Source organism: Lampris incognitus, chromosome 15 (assembly GCF_029633865.1).
Source record: "Lampris incognitus isolate fLamInc1 chromosome 15, fLamInc1.hap2, whole genome shotgun sequence".
NCBI classification, from domain to species: domain Eukaryota; kingdom Metazoa; phylum Chordata; class Actinopteri; order Lampriformes; family Lampridae; genus Lampris; species Lampris incognitus.
This window is the reverse complement of record NC_079225.1, coordinates 46059534-46074884: the sequence shown is the minus strand read 5'-3', so window position 1 is coordinate 46074884 and position 15351 is coordinate 46059534. Positions and strand designations below refer to the sequence as shown.

The window sequence follows — 15351 nt, the reverse complement described above, 5'->3', positions numbered from 1 at the left end:
GGGGGAACTGGGGGGAATAGCGTGATACTCCCACGCGCTACGTCCCCCTGGTGAAACTCCTCACTGTCAGGTGAAGAGAAGCGGCTGGTGACTCCACATGTATGGGAGGAGACATGTGGTAGTCTGCAGCCCTCCCCCCCGGATCGGCAGAGGGGGTGGAGCAGAGACCGGGACGGCTCGGAAGAGTGGGGTAATTGGACGGGTGCAATTGGGGAGAAAAGGGATGGGGGGGGGTGATGACGTTTGTGCTACGCCGGGACCATGTATGTATTCATAGCTGTAGCCTGGCAGCCATGTCAGTTAAAGGTGGTGTGGATCCCCGACTCGGTGGTTGATTCAACTCTTTGTCCTTGTTGTACGTGGCACAGGTGAACATGAGATCCCGAAGCTGTGAAATGGAGGGTCCAGACGACGGCCACATCCAACCCGCTAAAGGCTTCGTCAAGGAGGGCGAGGAAGAAAACATGCCGGAGCTCTCGAAGAGGAAGATGAAGGTCCATCGAGAGGAGAAGGAGGGGAGCGGGAAGGCCGCAACGCGACATCAGAGACCCGCCAAGAGCCGCAAGGAGAAACTGATGGATCTCTCCAAGAAGGACCTGCTCCATCTGCTGGGCATCATGGAGGGAGAGGTCCAGGTAAGACCCCCGAACAGCATCACTCATCCCCGCCGGCGGTCACAGTTTGGCAGTTTGCAGGCCCGGCCGGGGATGCTGAGACCCCCGAGGTTTCGGCTGCTAGGTTCAATACTTGACATATTTTATGTCTTTTGGATTTTAGAAGAGAAGCACTCTCTGATTTCCCATTGTAGAACCCCCCCCCCCAAAAAAACAACCCCCCCCCCAGAACTGTGACGTTAACACAGAGTGCACTGCACCAGAGCGCTGATGTTCATCTTGTCGCTCCTGTTTTCCCACTTTGCTGTCCAGAAACCGGAGCCCGCCGGTTTTTGCCGTGTGGTTTCTGGTCTGATAATGATTTTCTAATGGAGGTCCGTTTATGAACCGTTCCCAGGAGGGGCAGGATGTTGCTGCCGTCATTCCAACCGCCCTCGTCCTCAGCCTCCACCCTGCTGATGCTTCTGGGTGTGCTGAATACTTTCCATCAGCGTCGGCACGGATGGTCAGCACCGAGCGGCGATTCATGGACGGAGCTTTGCTTCTGGTTCACGTTCGCTATGTTCGATGACTCTGGAGAAACACATACGGCCGAGGATGTGGTGGTGATGTCACGTGGGTTTGTGGCTTCATTAGGGCAAGACAGATTTGAACAAAATCAACTCATTCATCAGGATTTAGACGGTAGTTGAAAGAAAGCCTAATGGGTTGTGATGTTTTCCAGCCTAACAAATGAGTGCTGCCGTAGAGTGATGACGGTTTCAGAAAGTGGCCCCGAGACAGAAACGTTCGTGTCAAAGTTAATCTCAGAGATCTGACCGTAGAACATCTGTAATGGCCACTTTACAGAGGTTTCAAGTGTCCTGTGTTGTGTGAGAGGACGTTCTGCAGACTACCATGGAGCCATGGAGCCCTCTGCTGGTCAACCCCGGGAACGCAGCAGTCTGTGTCCCCTGTTGTTTAGCGTACCGCCATCTTGTGGTCATATAAATGACAGCGCAACTGAAACCCAGGAGGGAGTTCTTGGCTCATTGGGGTGTACATTGAGAAATCATTTTTGTCTGACAAATCACATGTTCTGTAAATTCAGTGACTGCACTGACCAAACCTCACTGGCACCACTGGCACCACTGGCACCACCGGCACCACCGGCACCACCGGCACCACTGGCACCACTGGCACTATTTCACTGTTTTCAAACAGGATGGGCAAATAACCGTCCACATGACATCCATGCAGCACCATAAGCGTGGAGTCTACAACACTAAGATAGTCTCATCCGTCCATCCATTATCCAAACCGCTTATCCTGCGCTCAGGGTCTCGGGGATGCTGGAGCCTACCCCGGCAGTCATTGGGCGGCAGGCGAGGAGACACTCTGGACAGGCTGCCAGGCCATCACACAGGGCCGACACACACACACACACACACACACACACACCTAGGGGTAGTTTAGTTTGGCCGAGTCACCTGACCTACATGTCTTTGGACTGTGGGAGGAAACCCACACAGACACGGGGAGAACATGCAAACTCCACACAGAGGACGACCCGGGACGACTGCCAAGGTTGGACTACCTTGGGGCTCGAACCCAGGACCTTCTTGCTGTGAGGTGACCGCACTAACCGCTGCGTGACAGTGCCGCCAACATAGTCTCGTGTGACCTGACATTTATCTCACACACACACACACACACACAGGTACAGTGAGGTGTAAACCTTAAACTGAATTGAATTGAATTGCGTCTCCACAGGCCAGAGAGGACATCATCACCATGTTGAAGTCAGAGCGAACCCAACCAGAGGTTCTGGAAGCCCAGTACGGCTCCTTGGTTCCAACTCGGCCCCTGCAGGCCCTGCAGAGAGACAGCCTGGTGACGAACAGCGGCACCAGAACAATCACAGATGACGTGTATGAGAGACCCATGGCAGAGGTGGGTCACAAACAACACTGAAGGATGGATAGAAGTGCATTGTGGTGAATTGGAAACTTTAGATTTTTCCTGGCATTTTGTTTTATCTGCTCGGGACAACATAACAAGTCTCTTTACAGTTTTAGCGGTTGTCAATGAAGGCTCTGGGGCCCCTAATGGGTCCATGAGGGGGGACCCCGGAGCCTTACAGCCAAATCAGGAGGTTCAATTTCATGAAATGTTCAGCGTTCCATCCGAAAGCTGGTTTGAACGGGGATGTTAAGAGGGAACCACCATCCCTGAACCGAGGGCGGGGAGCTAAGAGTCCATCTGCCACCATCTTACAATGTGTCATTGCAGCCATTCCCAAATCCTCTGTGAACAGTACACATGGCCATTGTAACTCTAGTTGATGGTCACACACATATTTGCATATGAAACTGGTCGTTGGTTCGGGTCATTATGCCACTTTATTGTTTATAAGGGTGGGGGTACCTGCAGTCACTGTATTGTTTATAAGGGTGGGGACACCTGCAGTCACTGTATTGTTTATAAGGGTGGGGGTACCTGCAGTCACTGTATTGTTTATAAGGGTGGGGGTACCTGCAGTCACTGTATTGTTTATAAGGGTGGGGGTACCTGCAGTCACTGTATTGTTTATAAGGGTGGGGTACCTGCAGTCACTGTATTGTTTATAAGGGTGGGGGTACCTGCAGTCACTGTATTGTTTATAAGGGTTAGGGTACCTGCAGTCACTGTATTGTTTATAAGGGTGGGGTACCTGCAGTCACTGTATTGTTTATAAGGGTGGGGGTACCTGCAGTCACTGTATTGTTTATAAGGGTGGGGTACCTGCAGTCACTGTATTGTTTATAAGGGTGGGGACACCTGCAGTCACTGTATTGTTTATAAGGGTGGGGTACCTGCAGTCAGGGGAGACTGAAGATGTCACTTAGATGATGATGAAGCATTTCTCTCAGTATAGGTTGTGTCCAGATGAACTGATTCAACCTGCTGTGATTTCCTTACCTGGATTATTGAGCATGCATCAAGACATATATACACATATACACACACGCACACACACACACACACACACACACACACACATATATATATATATCATAGTAGTACTGCATGACGTAGTATTTGTCCTTGTGCTAAATACTAATAATATAGTAGTGCTATATGAAGTAGTTGTACAGTTGCTACATAGTAATCAGATCATAGTAGTATTATATCGAGTAGTAGTTGTATGTTTGCTACATAGTAATCAGATCATAGTAGTATTATATCGAGTAGTAGTTGTATGTTTGCTACATAGTAATCAGATCATAGTAGTATTATACTGAGTTGTAGTAGTATTTGTATGTTTGCTACATAGTAATCAGATCACAGCAGTATTATATCGAGTAGTAGTAGTAGTTGATCATGAAGAGGTGGTGAAGAGATGATGAAGAGGTGGTGAAGAGGAGAATCGGTACAAAGCAGACGTAGTACACTGTCACATATAACAGATCATGACAGGAACATAACATGTCGAGGAGGATTCAGTACCACATGTGTGTATGTATGCTCAACAATCCAGGTAATGAAATCACAGGAAGGTGGATCAGTTCATCTGGACATCACAGTTCCCTCAATAAACGTGTCCACATGAGCTGATTCACCTTCCTTTCCTTCCTTTGGTCCAGTAGTACGGTGGTTTTCAAACCTTTTTTCAGGGGACCCATATTTTCCCATCGATTACCAACACGACCCATCTAACAATAACAATAAATCAACTGTACATGCAATCAAACCAAGCCTAAGACAATACCACAGTAGACATCACTTACGTAACGTGAGGGGTGAGCCTGCCTAGTCTGCATGATCTGACTCCGGTCTGGTTCACAGGATGAGAGGGCCACGCTCATGTCGGGTACAGCGTTCAGTCGCTTCCTTTCCTTTGCCTTCATCTTAGGACAGAAAATCCAACTTCGCACGTGTGTGTCGTCGCGAAAGGCAACGGCAACAAAACGCTCGCTTTACTCAGCGCCGGATGCTCGTGGGAGAGGCCGGTCCAGAATGAGGATAACTCTTCCTTCCGTTTTTGGCAGCGTGAGGTGCAGCAGCTCAGACTCCTCATTAGGAGGTAGATTTAAGTCAGTCGGCGATTCCAGGTTTTCAAACTCAGATGGGGTTTCTCACCCACCTCTCTTCTTTCAAAATGTTGAACTTCTCCTGCGGAAAGGTCCGATCAGTGCAGCCAGATGTGTCTGGATGAGGCGCGTCAGGTCGGCAGCCGTTTTCTTGGACGCCGCTTTCTTCGAGGCGCCTCGTCACAGTGGGGAACATGTGGATGCTGGCGCTTTGGAGTCGCACTTGCCCCAGTTTTAGTGGCCTTTGGAAAGCTAACGTTTGTTCACAGTGTCTGAAAAAATCCCCGTCCCTTCCTCGTAGTTTTAAATTCGGTTCGTTTAGAATAGAAAAGCTGTCAGCAAGATAAGACGCGGGGTTAGAAGCCATTTTTCATCACTAGATGAATTAGCTAGAGGTGAATGTTCCTGCAGAAGGAACGCGTGTATTTCAGCCCTACCTTTTGACAACCATCGCACATCTGTATGGAGCAGCAAATGCGAGTCCTCCGCTCCCATTTCCCGACACAGGGCCTCGAAAAGCCGACTATCGAGAGCACTGCCTTTAATGAAGTTCACGACTTCACTAACGTCTTTCAGCACCACTCCGAGCTCAGGAGGGATTCCTGTTGATGCCAGTGCCTCACGGCGAAGAAAACAGTGTTCTGTCCAGCTGCGTCCATCATCCTTCTGACAGCTCCGCTGCTTTTGCCAGTTGTGCTGGCTGCCCCATCGCTGCTAACGCCTTTGTAATCAGCCCAGTCCGTCCCGCACTTCGTTACCACGTAGGCATTTAACTCGTCGAGCATCCGTGCACCTGTCGTGCTGGTTGGTACTGTAAAGCAGCACGACAGCTCCTCGACAAATCCACTCGGCCAGACGTACCGAACATAAACCGACCAAGCTGCGCATGCTGCACCGCCTGTACTTCGGCCCGGCTGTATTGAGAAGTCTCCCGCTGGCTTCAGTCGAGATATACGCTGGTCTTCTAAATTCTGAGCAATATCGCGAATTCGACGAGACACCGTGTTGTCACCCAGTGGGGTTTGTTGCAGTTTTTCAGCCGACTTCTCGTCTATTCTGTGAGCCGTGCCTACCGTGGACGGCGGTGTGAATCTCCGCAAGTATGTGGGACAATTTCTCTTCGGCTATGCCGTATGAAACCGTACAAGAGGCTGCCTGCAACTTCTCATTGTATGTCACGTTCCGGCCATTTAATTTCTTGAGCCTTGCTTTGAAAAAAGGGCGAAGCTTTATCCACCAGATCGCCTTGACGGGTGCGTAAATGTCTTTCCAGCTTTGTGGGTTTCAAACTCTCATTGGCCAGCTTTTCCCCCCCCACATATAACACACATGGGTTTTGCGTCCTGATCGGCATCGGAACAGCTGACAAAGCCAAACTTTAAAAGAGAGTCCTTGTGTGTCCTTGCTCCCGATTCCTGGCTTTTCGTCGCAGGCCCCAGAGTACCGGTACTCGGTTCGTCGCCGATATCTGTGCTGCTTTGTGCTGCAGGTGTTGCTGGCTCGGCAGGCCGGCTAACGTCAGCCGCCTCACTTCGATCCTGGGTCGTCGGCGTCTCCAACCCTCTTTTTCTCGTAAAAAAGCAATCGATGGTGTTGCTTGTCCTTGGCCTGTTCATCTTTAGTTTAACTGGAGTAACACAAGTCTAAACTGGTAGCTAAACGTCGTAGAATGGAGTCTCAGTTTTGCTAGCTAGCATAAATGTAGAACAATGTGGGATCCGGCTTCGTCAGGATAGGAAAAACCTCGACCGTGGTGACGTTTCACATCGCTGAACATTAGGATAGATCGGGCGTTGTGTTAGATTCTCTGTGCAACAGCAATACGTCATTTATTAAAGTCCTGAATGTGGCCCACGAATGGCCGCGATGTCTAGAGAGCTTGCTTGATTGCACGTACAGGGCGTACTGATGTAAGATATAATTAACAAAAAAGAAAAGAAAAATCTGTCTGTCAAATCAAATTTGCCGACCCGTTTTTAATATTCTGCAACCCATCTGCCACTGCAGTAGTAGACACTGACAGTGGCTTTTAAGGAAGTAAGTGCACAGTAGTAACAGGCGACACCAATAGTAGTATTAAACATGGTAGCTGTAAAGGGCCACTAGGCAGATTAAAATCTTGTTTAAAGACCATTTAGGGATTCAATTCAGCTTGGAAGAGGACAGTTTTAGGGCCCGTCTTGAAGTAAGGAAGTGGGTCAGTGGTTCTGATGCAGACCTTTTATGTCACCATTTTGGGTCCGGCTGAAATAAAACTGGGCATAAAGTTAGAGTTGTATTCTATATGAGTGCAGGTGATTGACAGCTGAGCTGACACAACTCAAACTATCCTGATGCTTTTTAACCGCGTCAGAAACACATCAAAACCCTGATCAGCATCTTGTTGTTGTGTTGTGTTGTGTTGTGTTGTGTTGTGTTGTGTTGTGTTGTGTTGTGTTGTGTTGTGTTGTGTGTGGCTCAGCTGGACCGGCTGGAGGAGAAGCAGCGCGAGACGTACCGCCGCATGCTGGAGCAGCTGCTGCTGGCCGAGAAGTGCCACCGCCGCACCGTGCACGAGCTGGACAACGAGAAACACAAACACGCCGACTTCATCAACAAGAGCGACGACTTCACCAACCTGCTGGAGCAGGAGAGGGAGAGGTGAGGCTCACGTCAGGTCAGCTTAGAGTCACGTCAGCTCAACTTAGGGTCATGTCAGGTCAATTTAGGGTCACATCAGCCCAACTTAGGGTCATGTCAGGTCAGCTTAGAGTCACGTCAGCTCAATTTAGGGTCATGTCAGGTCAGCTTAGAGTCACGTCAGCTCAACTTAGGCTCACGTCAGGTCAGCTTAGAGTCACGTCAGCTCAACTTAGGGTCATGTCAGGTCAATTTAGGGTCACATCAGCCCAACTTAGGGTCATGTCAGCTCAACTTAGGGTCAGGTCAACTCAACTTAGGGTCAGGTCAGCTCAACTTAGGGTCAGGTCAGGTCAATTTAGGGTCACGTTAGCTCAATTTAGGGTCACGTCAGGTCAGCTTAGGGTCACGTCAGCTCAATTTAGGGTCATGTCAGGTCAATTTAGGGTCACATCAGCTCAACTTGGGGTCAGCTCAGCCTGTCTATGAAGGCCTTCCAACTAGTGCTGCACGATGTGGTGAAAAAGCCATATTGCGATTATTATGGACAATATTGTAATTTGCGATTGCGATACAATAAACAAATTTATACTACTACTACTACTACTACTTCCAGCTGCTCCTGTCAGGGGTCGCCACAGCGGATCATCCGTTTCCATCTCTTCCTGTCCTCTGCATCTTCCTGTGTCACACCAGCTATTTATTTAGCAATAAATGTGCAAAAAAAAAGCAATAAATTAAAGCAATAATAAAAAAAGCAAAAATAAAAATAAATAAAGCAAATAAAATAATAGCTAATCTACTACTACTTTCGGCTGCTCCCGTTAGGGGGCGCCACAGTGGATCATCCGTCTCCATCTCTTCCTGTCCTCTGCATCTTCCTCTGTCACACCAGCCACCTGCATGTCCTCCCTCACCACATCCATAAACCTCCTCTTTGGCCTTCCTCTTCTCCTCTTCCCTGGCAGCTCCATATTCAGCATCCTTCTCCCAATATACCCAGCATCTCTCCTCCACACATGTCCAAACCATCTCCATCTTGTCTCTCTTGCTTTGTGTCCAAACCGTCCAACCTGAGCTGTCCCTCTAATATACTCCTTCCTAATCCTGTCCTTCTTCATCACTCCCAATGAAAATCTTATCATCTTCATCTCTGCCACCTCCAGCTCCTCCTCCTGTCTTTTCATCAGTGCCACTGTCTCCAAACCATACAACATAGCTGGTCTCACTACCATCTTGTAAACCTTCCCTTTAACTCTTGCTGGTACCCTTCTGTCGCACATCACTCCTGACACTCTTCTCCACCCACTCCACCCTGCCTGCACTCTCTTCTTCACCCACTCCACCCTGCCTGCACTCTCTTCTTCACCTCTCTTCTGCACTCCCCATTACTTTGGACAGTTGACCCCAAGTATTTAAACTCATACGCCTCCGTCCCCTCTACTCCTCCCATCCTCACCATTCCACTGTCCTCCCTCTCATTCACACATAGGTATTCCGTCTTGCTCCTACTGACTTTCATTCCTCTTCTCTCCAGTTCATACCTCCACCTCTCCAGGCTCTCCTCAACCTGCTCCCTACTCTCACTACACATCACAATGTTATCCGCAAACATCATCGTCCATGGAGGCTCCTGCCTGATCTTGTCCGTCAACTTGTCCATCACCATTGCAAACAAGAAAGGGCTCAGAGCCGATCCTTGATGTAGTCCCACCTCCACCTTGAACCCATCTGTCATTCCAACCTCACACCTCAACACTGTCACACTTCCCTCATACATATCCTGTACCACTCCTACATACTTCTCTGCCACTCCCGACTTCCTCATACAATACCACACCTCCTCTCTCGGCACCCTGTCATTTGCTTTCTCTGAATCCACAAAGACACAATGTGACTCCTTCTGGCCTCCTCTATACTTCTCCATCAACATTCTCAAAGCAAACATCACATCTGTGGTGCTCTTTCCTGGCATGAAACCATACTGCTGCTGCTGATCATCACCTCTCCTCTTAACCTAGCTTCTATTACTCTTTCCCAAATCTTCATGCTGTGGCTGATCAACTTTATACCTCTGTAGTTGTTACAGTTCTGCACATCGCCCTTGTTCTTGAAAATCGGTACCAGTATGCTTCTTCTCCACTCCTCAGGCCTCCTCTCACTTTCCAGGATTGTGTTAAACAATCTAGTTAAAAACTCCACTGCCATCTCTCCTAAACACCTCCATGCCTCCACAGGTATGTCATCAGGACCAACTGCCTTTCCACTCTTCATCCTCTTCATAGCTGCCCTCACTTCCTCCTTGCTAATCCACTGAACTTCCTGATTCACTATCCCTACATCATCCAACCTTCTCTCTCTCTCATTTTCTTCATTCATCAGCCCCTCAAAGTACTTCTTCCACCTTCTCAGCACACTCTCCTCGCTTGTCAGCACATTTCCATCTCTATCCTTGATCGCCCTAACCTGCTGCGCATCCTTCGCAGCTTGAATAAAAATAAAAATAGCAATACATTTGTAAAAAAAAAAAATGTTATACATATATACAAATAATACAAATTGGTTGTGTTGCCGTGACTTGTAGCGACTTTCATTTTGCATGTTTCTGCTCAATATCACTGATGAATCCAAAGTATCGCCTTATAACAGAGGTGGCGTGTTTGTTGTTGTGTTTGTTTTGCCAGCAGTTCATCAGTGTTAACCTGGTCGTTGTCGTCGGTATCCATGTTTTCCTTCTTTCTGGCCTGCAGACTGCACACGCTGGCCTGCACACCGCGCAGCGGGTAGTCACGTGACCGTAGACCGCACACGCTCCCCCGCCTCAACAGACTGACTGGTCATCTCTCCACTACGGGCGTCGATATGCAGACTGCACACACACGTTCGCACGCACACATGTTGTTACTTCATTAAATCGCAGCCTTTTGCGGGTATATATAACTTCACGGGCCGACACCGCGACTGCGACTAGATGAATGGTGCCGTGCAACTTTCAACACTCGCCGGTTCCTCGCATGTCAGCAAATGAACAGCCTGAAAATCAAAAGTACCAGCATGTCCGTGACTCTGTAGAGATTAACAGGCATGTAACCCAACAGAAATCCAGATGTCAATCTACCCGGCCGTCCACACACACACACACACACAACACACACACACACACACACACACAGCCGGCCTCTTGTAGGAGCAACAAGTCAGGACAGGAGTGATGACATCACACGGCCTGCTGCACGCATCACTGAAGGCCCAGTGAGAAACTGCCCATGAGAAGTGAAAGGTGAAGGAGGTGCGAGCTCGTTGTTCTAATGAGTTGGTTTTATTACCCACAAGCCCTTGAAACCTGCTGAAATGCCCTTTAAATGGGTTAGAAAACAACTGCGGATGGCAGTTATTCCTGCTTCCTTCCTAAAGAAGAGCGAACGGACGGTTGGTTTGGTTGCTCCATCAGATAAAACCCTGATTCTGAGGTTTGGCTGATGGGTCTGATAGGAACCCACTGAATGCTTCACCGAGACACGATGGAGGCTTTGTCGGCATGGACATGGTCCATAACACCGTCACGCAGCGCTGTCTACTCCACGTCCCTCACGTCTGAGCGCTTACATGTCTGCGGAAAATAGGAATGGGTGATGTACGTAGCTAACATAGGTGGCAGATGGTGGACGTTTGCCCCGTAGGATGATATGATGAGATCCAGAAAGTTACGACAACCACAGGAGAGCAGGGAAAGAACGTGTATCAGACCTCTTCCATCCATCCATTATCTGAACCGCTTATCCTGCTGCCAGGGTGGCGGGGATGCTGGAGCCTATCCCAGCAGTCCCTGGGCGGCAGGCGGGGAGACACCCTGGACAGGCCACCAGGCCATCATAGGGCCGACACACACACACACACACACACACACACACACACACACACACACACACACACACACACACACACACACACCTAGGGGCAATGTAGTCCAGCTGATTCACCTGACCTACATGTCTTTGGACTGTGGGAGGAAACTGGAGCCCCGGAGGAAACCCACACAGACACGGGGAGAACATGCAAACTCCACACAGAGGACGACCCGGGACGACCCCCAAGGTTGGAGTACCCCGGGGCTCGAACCCAGGACCTTCTTGCTGTGAGGTGACCGCGCTAACCACTGCACCATCATGCCGCCTGTATCAGACCTTCTGCTGGGTAAAAATAAAGTTTTGTAAAATAAAACTAAAACCCAGAAGAACGTTACTGAGGCCCCTCCGCTGAGTTCAGTGAGTATGAATGAATGAATGAATGTGGAAAATATTTCTTCTACAATAGAATAAAAAGCGTTACTGGTGTCATGATGGAGATGAGCAGCAGCTGATATGAGCAGGGAGCACCGTCGATGATGCCTTGAAGAGCGAATCGTCTGAACCAGCGGTGAGCTGTGTGACTTGCTCAGCTGTCCCGTTGACATGCCCACTGACTTCTGAGCCCAAGGCCACATAGGAGAAACCAAACGACCACTACACAAACGGATGGCCCAACACAGAAGGCCACACTCCTCAGGACAAGACTCAGCAGTCTATCTACACCTAAAGGAGAAGACACACTCCTTCCAGGACAGCAACGTACACATTTTGGACAGAGAAGATAGATGGTTTGAAAGAGGGGTGAAGGAAGCCATCTATGTGGAACTGGAAAAACCATCCCTCAACAGAGGAGGAGGTCTGCGACACCACCTATCTCCCACTTACAATGCCGTCCTTTCATCTCTACCCAGGAGACTCAAGAAGCCTAGCCTCCAAGAACAACAGTCGCTCACTAACGGCTCCAACCACTCTCATGACCACTGAACAATGAAGTGGAAACTAACACCCCCAACCACCGTCACTGCTAAACAAATGCAAATCAATAGCTCCGATGGTGACGGGCGTTGGTGAACATCTATCTATCTAACTATCCATCATCTATCTTTCTATCTATCTATCTATCTATCTATCTATCTATCTATCTATCTATCTATCTATCTATCTATCTATCTATCTATCTATCTATCTATCTATCTATCTAACTATCCATCATCTATCTATCTATCTATCTATCTATCTATCTATCTATCTATCTATCTATCTATCTATCTATCTATCTATCTATCTATCTATCTATCTATCTAACTATCTATCTATCTATCTATCTATCTATCTATCTATCTATCTATCTATCTATCTATCTATCTATCTATCTATCTATCTATCTATCTATCTATCTATCTATCTATCTATCTATCTATCCATCTATCCATCTATCTATCGTCTCTTCTCTGTATCTTATTGCATGAAAGTCAAGCTCTTCAGGGACAAAGCTGAACTAAAGTGGGTTCAACATTCAGATTTTCATAACCACGTTGTCAGCATGGAATTGTTCCATTTAGATGTGTTGCTCAGCTGGAGAGAGGTGGTGGTGGTGGTGGGGGTGGGGGTGGTGGTGGTCGGCGTCATATGTTGTTTGATTTAATCAAGCGGTCTGTCCATCCAACCTGCCCTCCATCAAACACATTTATGTCCCCCCGGTGACATAATCCCCGCCGTCCTTTGCGTAAATCCGGATGTTCCTCGGACAGCGGTGCTGCTGTTGTGCTGGGACGGGCTGGACCGTGAGTGTGGAACCTCTACGTTTTCATCCTGCAGCTCGTTCTTCTGGCTGATTCTCAAAGACCGAAACGGTGAAAGAAGCTTTATGAATTTCTTGGCTACCAACGTTATAAGCAACCAAGAATAAGGAATAAGTCACGGCTGACTGATAACACCTGAAACAGACTCCTGAGATATATCTATATAATCAATATTTATGATAAATATTTGGGTATAATTCTGGGGGGGGGGGGCTGTCTGCAGCCGGTGCTGTTTCTCCTGCCGGTCCAGAGGAGTGGTCCTCCTCCAGACTCGCCTTCGCTGTGCCGTTTATGCCCCCGTGTGTGTGTGTGTGTGTGTGTGTGTGTGTGTGTGTGTGTGTGTGTGTGTGTGTGTGTGTGTCTGCTCTGCACCGTACACAGGATTATAACCAGAGGGCTCGGGCCAGCCCGGCATTGTTCACCCCAAAACAATACTCTCCCCTCGCATCGCTGCCTCGTTTCTATGGTAACGCTAACCGGTCGCAAGACGGCCGGGGTGAGGAGGTGGGGGTGCGGGGCAACTGGGTCAGGCCAGAGTAGAGGAAGAGGACCCGGCAGTTTAAAGTTGAAAAGTACAGGAAGAGATATCTGTTTTCTCACACCTGTGGAGATTCTCTCAGATCCCCCGTTGTGCTTCTTACGTGGGGGAGATTTGCTCCCCCCTCCTCCACCTCCTCCGCGTCCAAACAGAGGGCAGGGCCTCCCTGTGCCATATATGGCACGGATGACATCAGCAAGCGGCCCAGCGGCGCTCCTTTACACCACGTTCACCTTTCATTGTCTGTCTGATGACATGTTTGGAATGTGATGGCTAATTCCCCGCTGAGTCTGGAGAGGGAGGGAGGGAGGGGGGGTGAGGGGGAGTGTGGGGGGGGCGTCTCCTCAACACAGCTCCTCCAGAAGCCAAATAATACACTTCGAGATGGACAGAACTGCCCTGCATCCTCACTTGTGGGTAAGTTTTGTAATGTATGTGTGTGTGTGTGTGTGTTTGTGTGTGTGTGTGTGTGTTTGTGTGTGTGTGTGTGTGTGTGTGTGTGTGTGTGTGTGTGTGTGTGTGTGTGTGTTTGCAGCGGACCTGAGGGAGTCTGAGAGATCGTAATCGGTTTGCTACTAGGTGTGTTCTGCAGAATGACTTCCAGTGTCTTCGTGTGGCGTTTCGTAGTACAAAACCGTAGCTGCATTCTCGGCACACGGCCACGGGCATCAGGCGGAGGAGTGCCGAGGTCCTGGTTGTGCATCCGGCCATCTCACATTGTGTGTTTGCGGTCACACGTTGTAGACTCGGCCTTTCCCTCTCAAAGCGGTAGCACAGACATACACAAAGAGACTCCCACAGAGACGAGTTAAACATCAACCTGGAGTCCACGAACTCAGGCAGGTGTTATTCCCAAGAGCCGGGTCAGGAGTTGCACAGCCAGGGGGGTTTTGGCGCCGTCTTGTCCGTCTGATGTCATTCCTTTTGCTCGCCGGGGCTTCGTAAAGCCACAGGTGCACAGAGTGAAACCAAGATTCGTTCACCTGCAGTGTTTTAAGGAGATGTGGGTAACATGAGGGTGAGGGTGAGGGTTACCTTTCACAACACTGTACTCCAAAAACACCGCATCGGTTCTTAGGATCACGCTCAGAGACGTGTCGGCGGCACCGCTTCACTGCATGGTTTCCATCTCGGACCACCAGGTGGTGCAGTGTTGTGACAGGGCCGCACAGAACCGCGACACCGGGTGTTGTTGGTGCCACACTAGCTATGACTGATTACTATGATTTGATGCATACTGAGTGAGGTGTTTTCTGTAGGACATTTTTCTGAAATTTTGGATTTGGAGTTTTTTCTCCCTTTTTCTCCCCAGTTGTACACAGCTGCGTGACCAGGATAAGGTGAACTCCAGTGATTAGAATCATGAAGGTATCATCCTGCCTCTATTCTGTTCCTTTACTGTCTTCCTTTTCTTACCCGCCAGCGACCGTTTCCCCGCCTGCCTGCCCCCGCACTCAGGCTCCCAGCGCACACAGACTCGCCGAAAGGAAAAACCTGTTGATCACAGGCATATTTTCCTTTTGTCTGATGAGATTAACTCGAGCTTCCCGTTTCTGAATGTTTAGATGGTCGTTTGACTCCGAGCTGCTTAGAAGAAGCAGTTTAGGGTGCAGTACTGCCCAGAAATAGAGCAAAAACTTTAAGTTAAACCCTGAAGCTGCCCTGAGAAAACTGGTCTAGTGGGTGATTGGAGATTACAACAGAAAAGTGATGGGAGTCATTTGTGACAAGTTTGAGTATGTGTATTCGTCTTTTTTTGTTTTGTTGTAAAAACAGACAGAAGAAGGAAGACGCCAGTCAGAGTGTTTTAAAAACTCACACAAAGACCATGAAGATGAACATGGACTTGTTCCTCAGGAGATTTGATGAGTGATTGTT

At 48.9% G+C, this 15351-nt stretch overlaps 1 protein-coding gene across 2 annotated transcripts in view; it reads left to right on the top strand.

The window, feature by feature from the left end:
• Window positions 1–15351, top strand: part of LOC130125561 (filamin-A-interacting protein 1) — a 102590-nt gene that overhangs the window by 81665 nt on the left and 5574 nt on the right. For both annotated transcript variants that reach the window (XM_056295161.1, XM_056295162.1), the window contains exons 3-5: window positions 369–635; window positions 2367–2546; window positions 7128–7306. In XM_056295161.1, the coding sequence (XP_056151136.1) occupies window positions 375–635; window positions 2367–2546; window positions 7128–7306 (620 nt within the window). In that variant the 5' untranslated portion in view covers window positions 369–374. The remainder of the gene's footprint in view (window positions 1–368; window positions 636–2366; window positions 2547–7127; window positions 7307–15351) is intronic.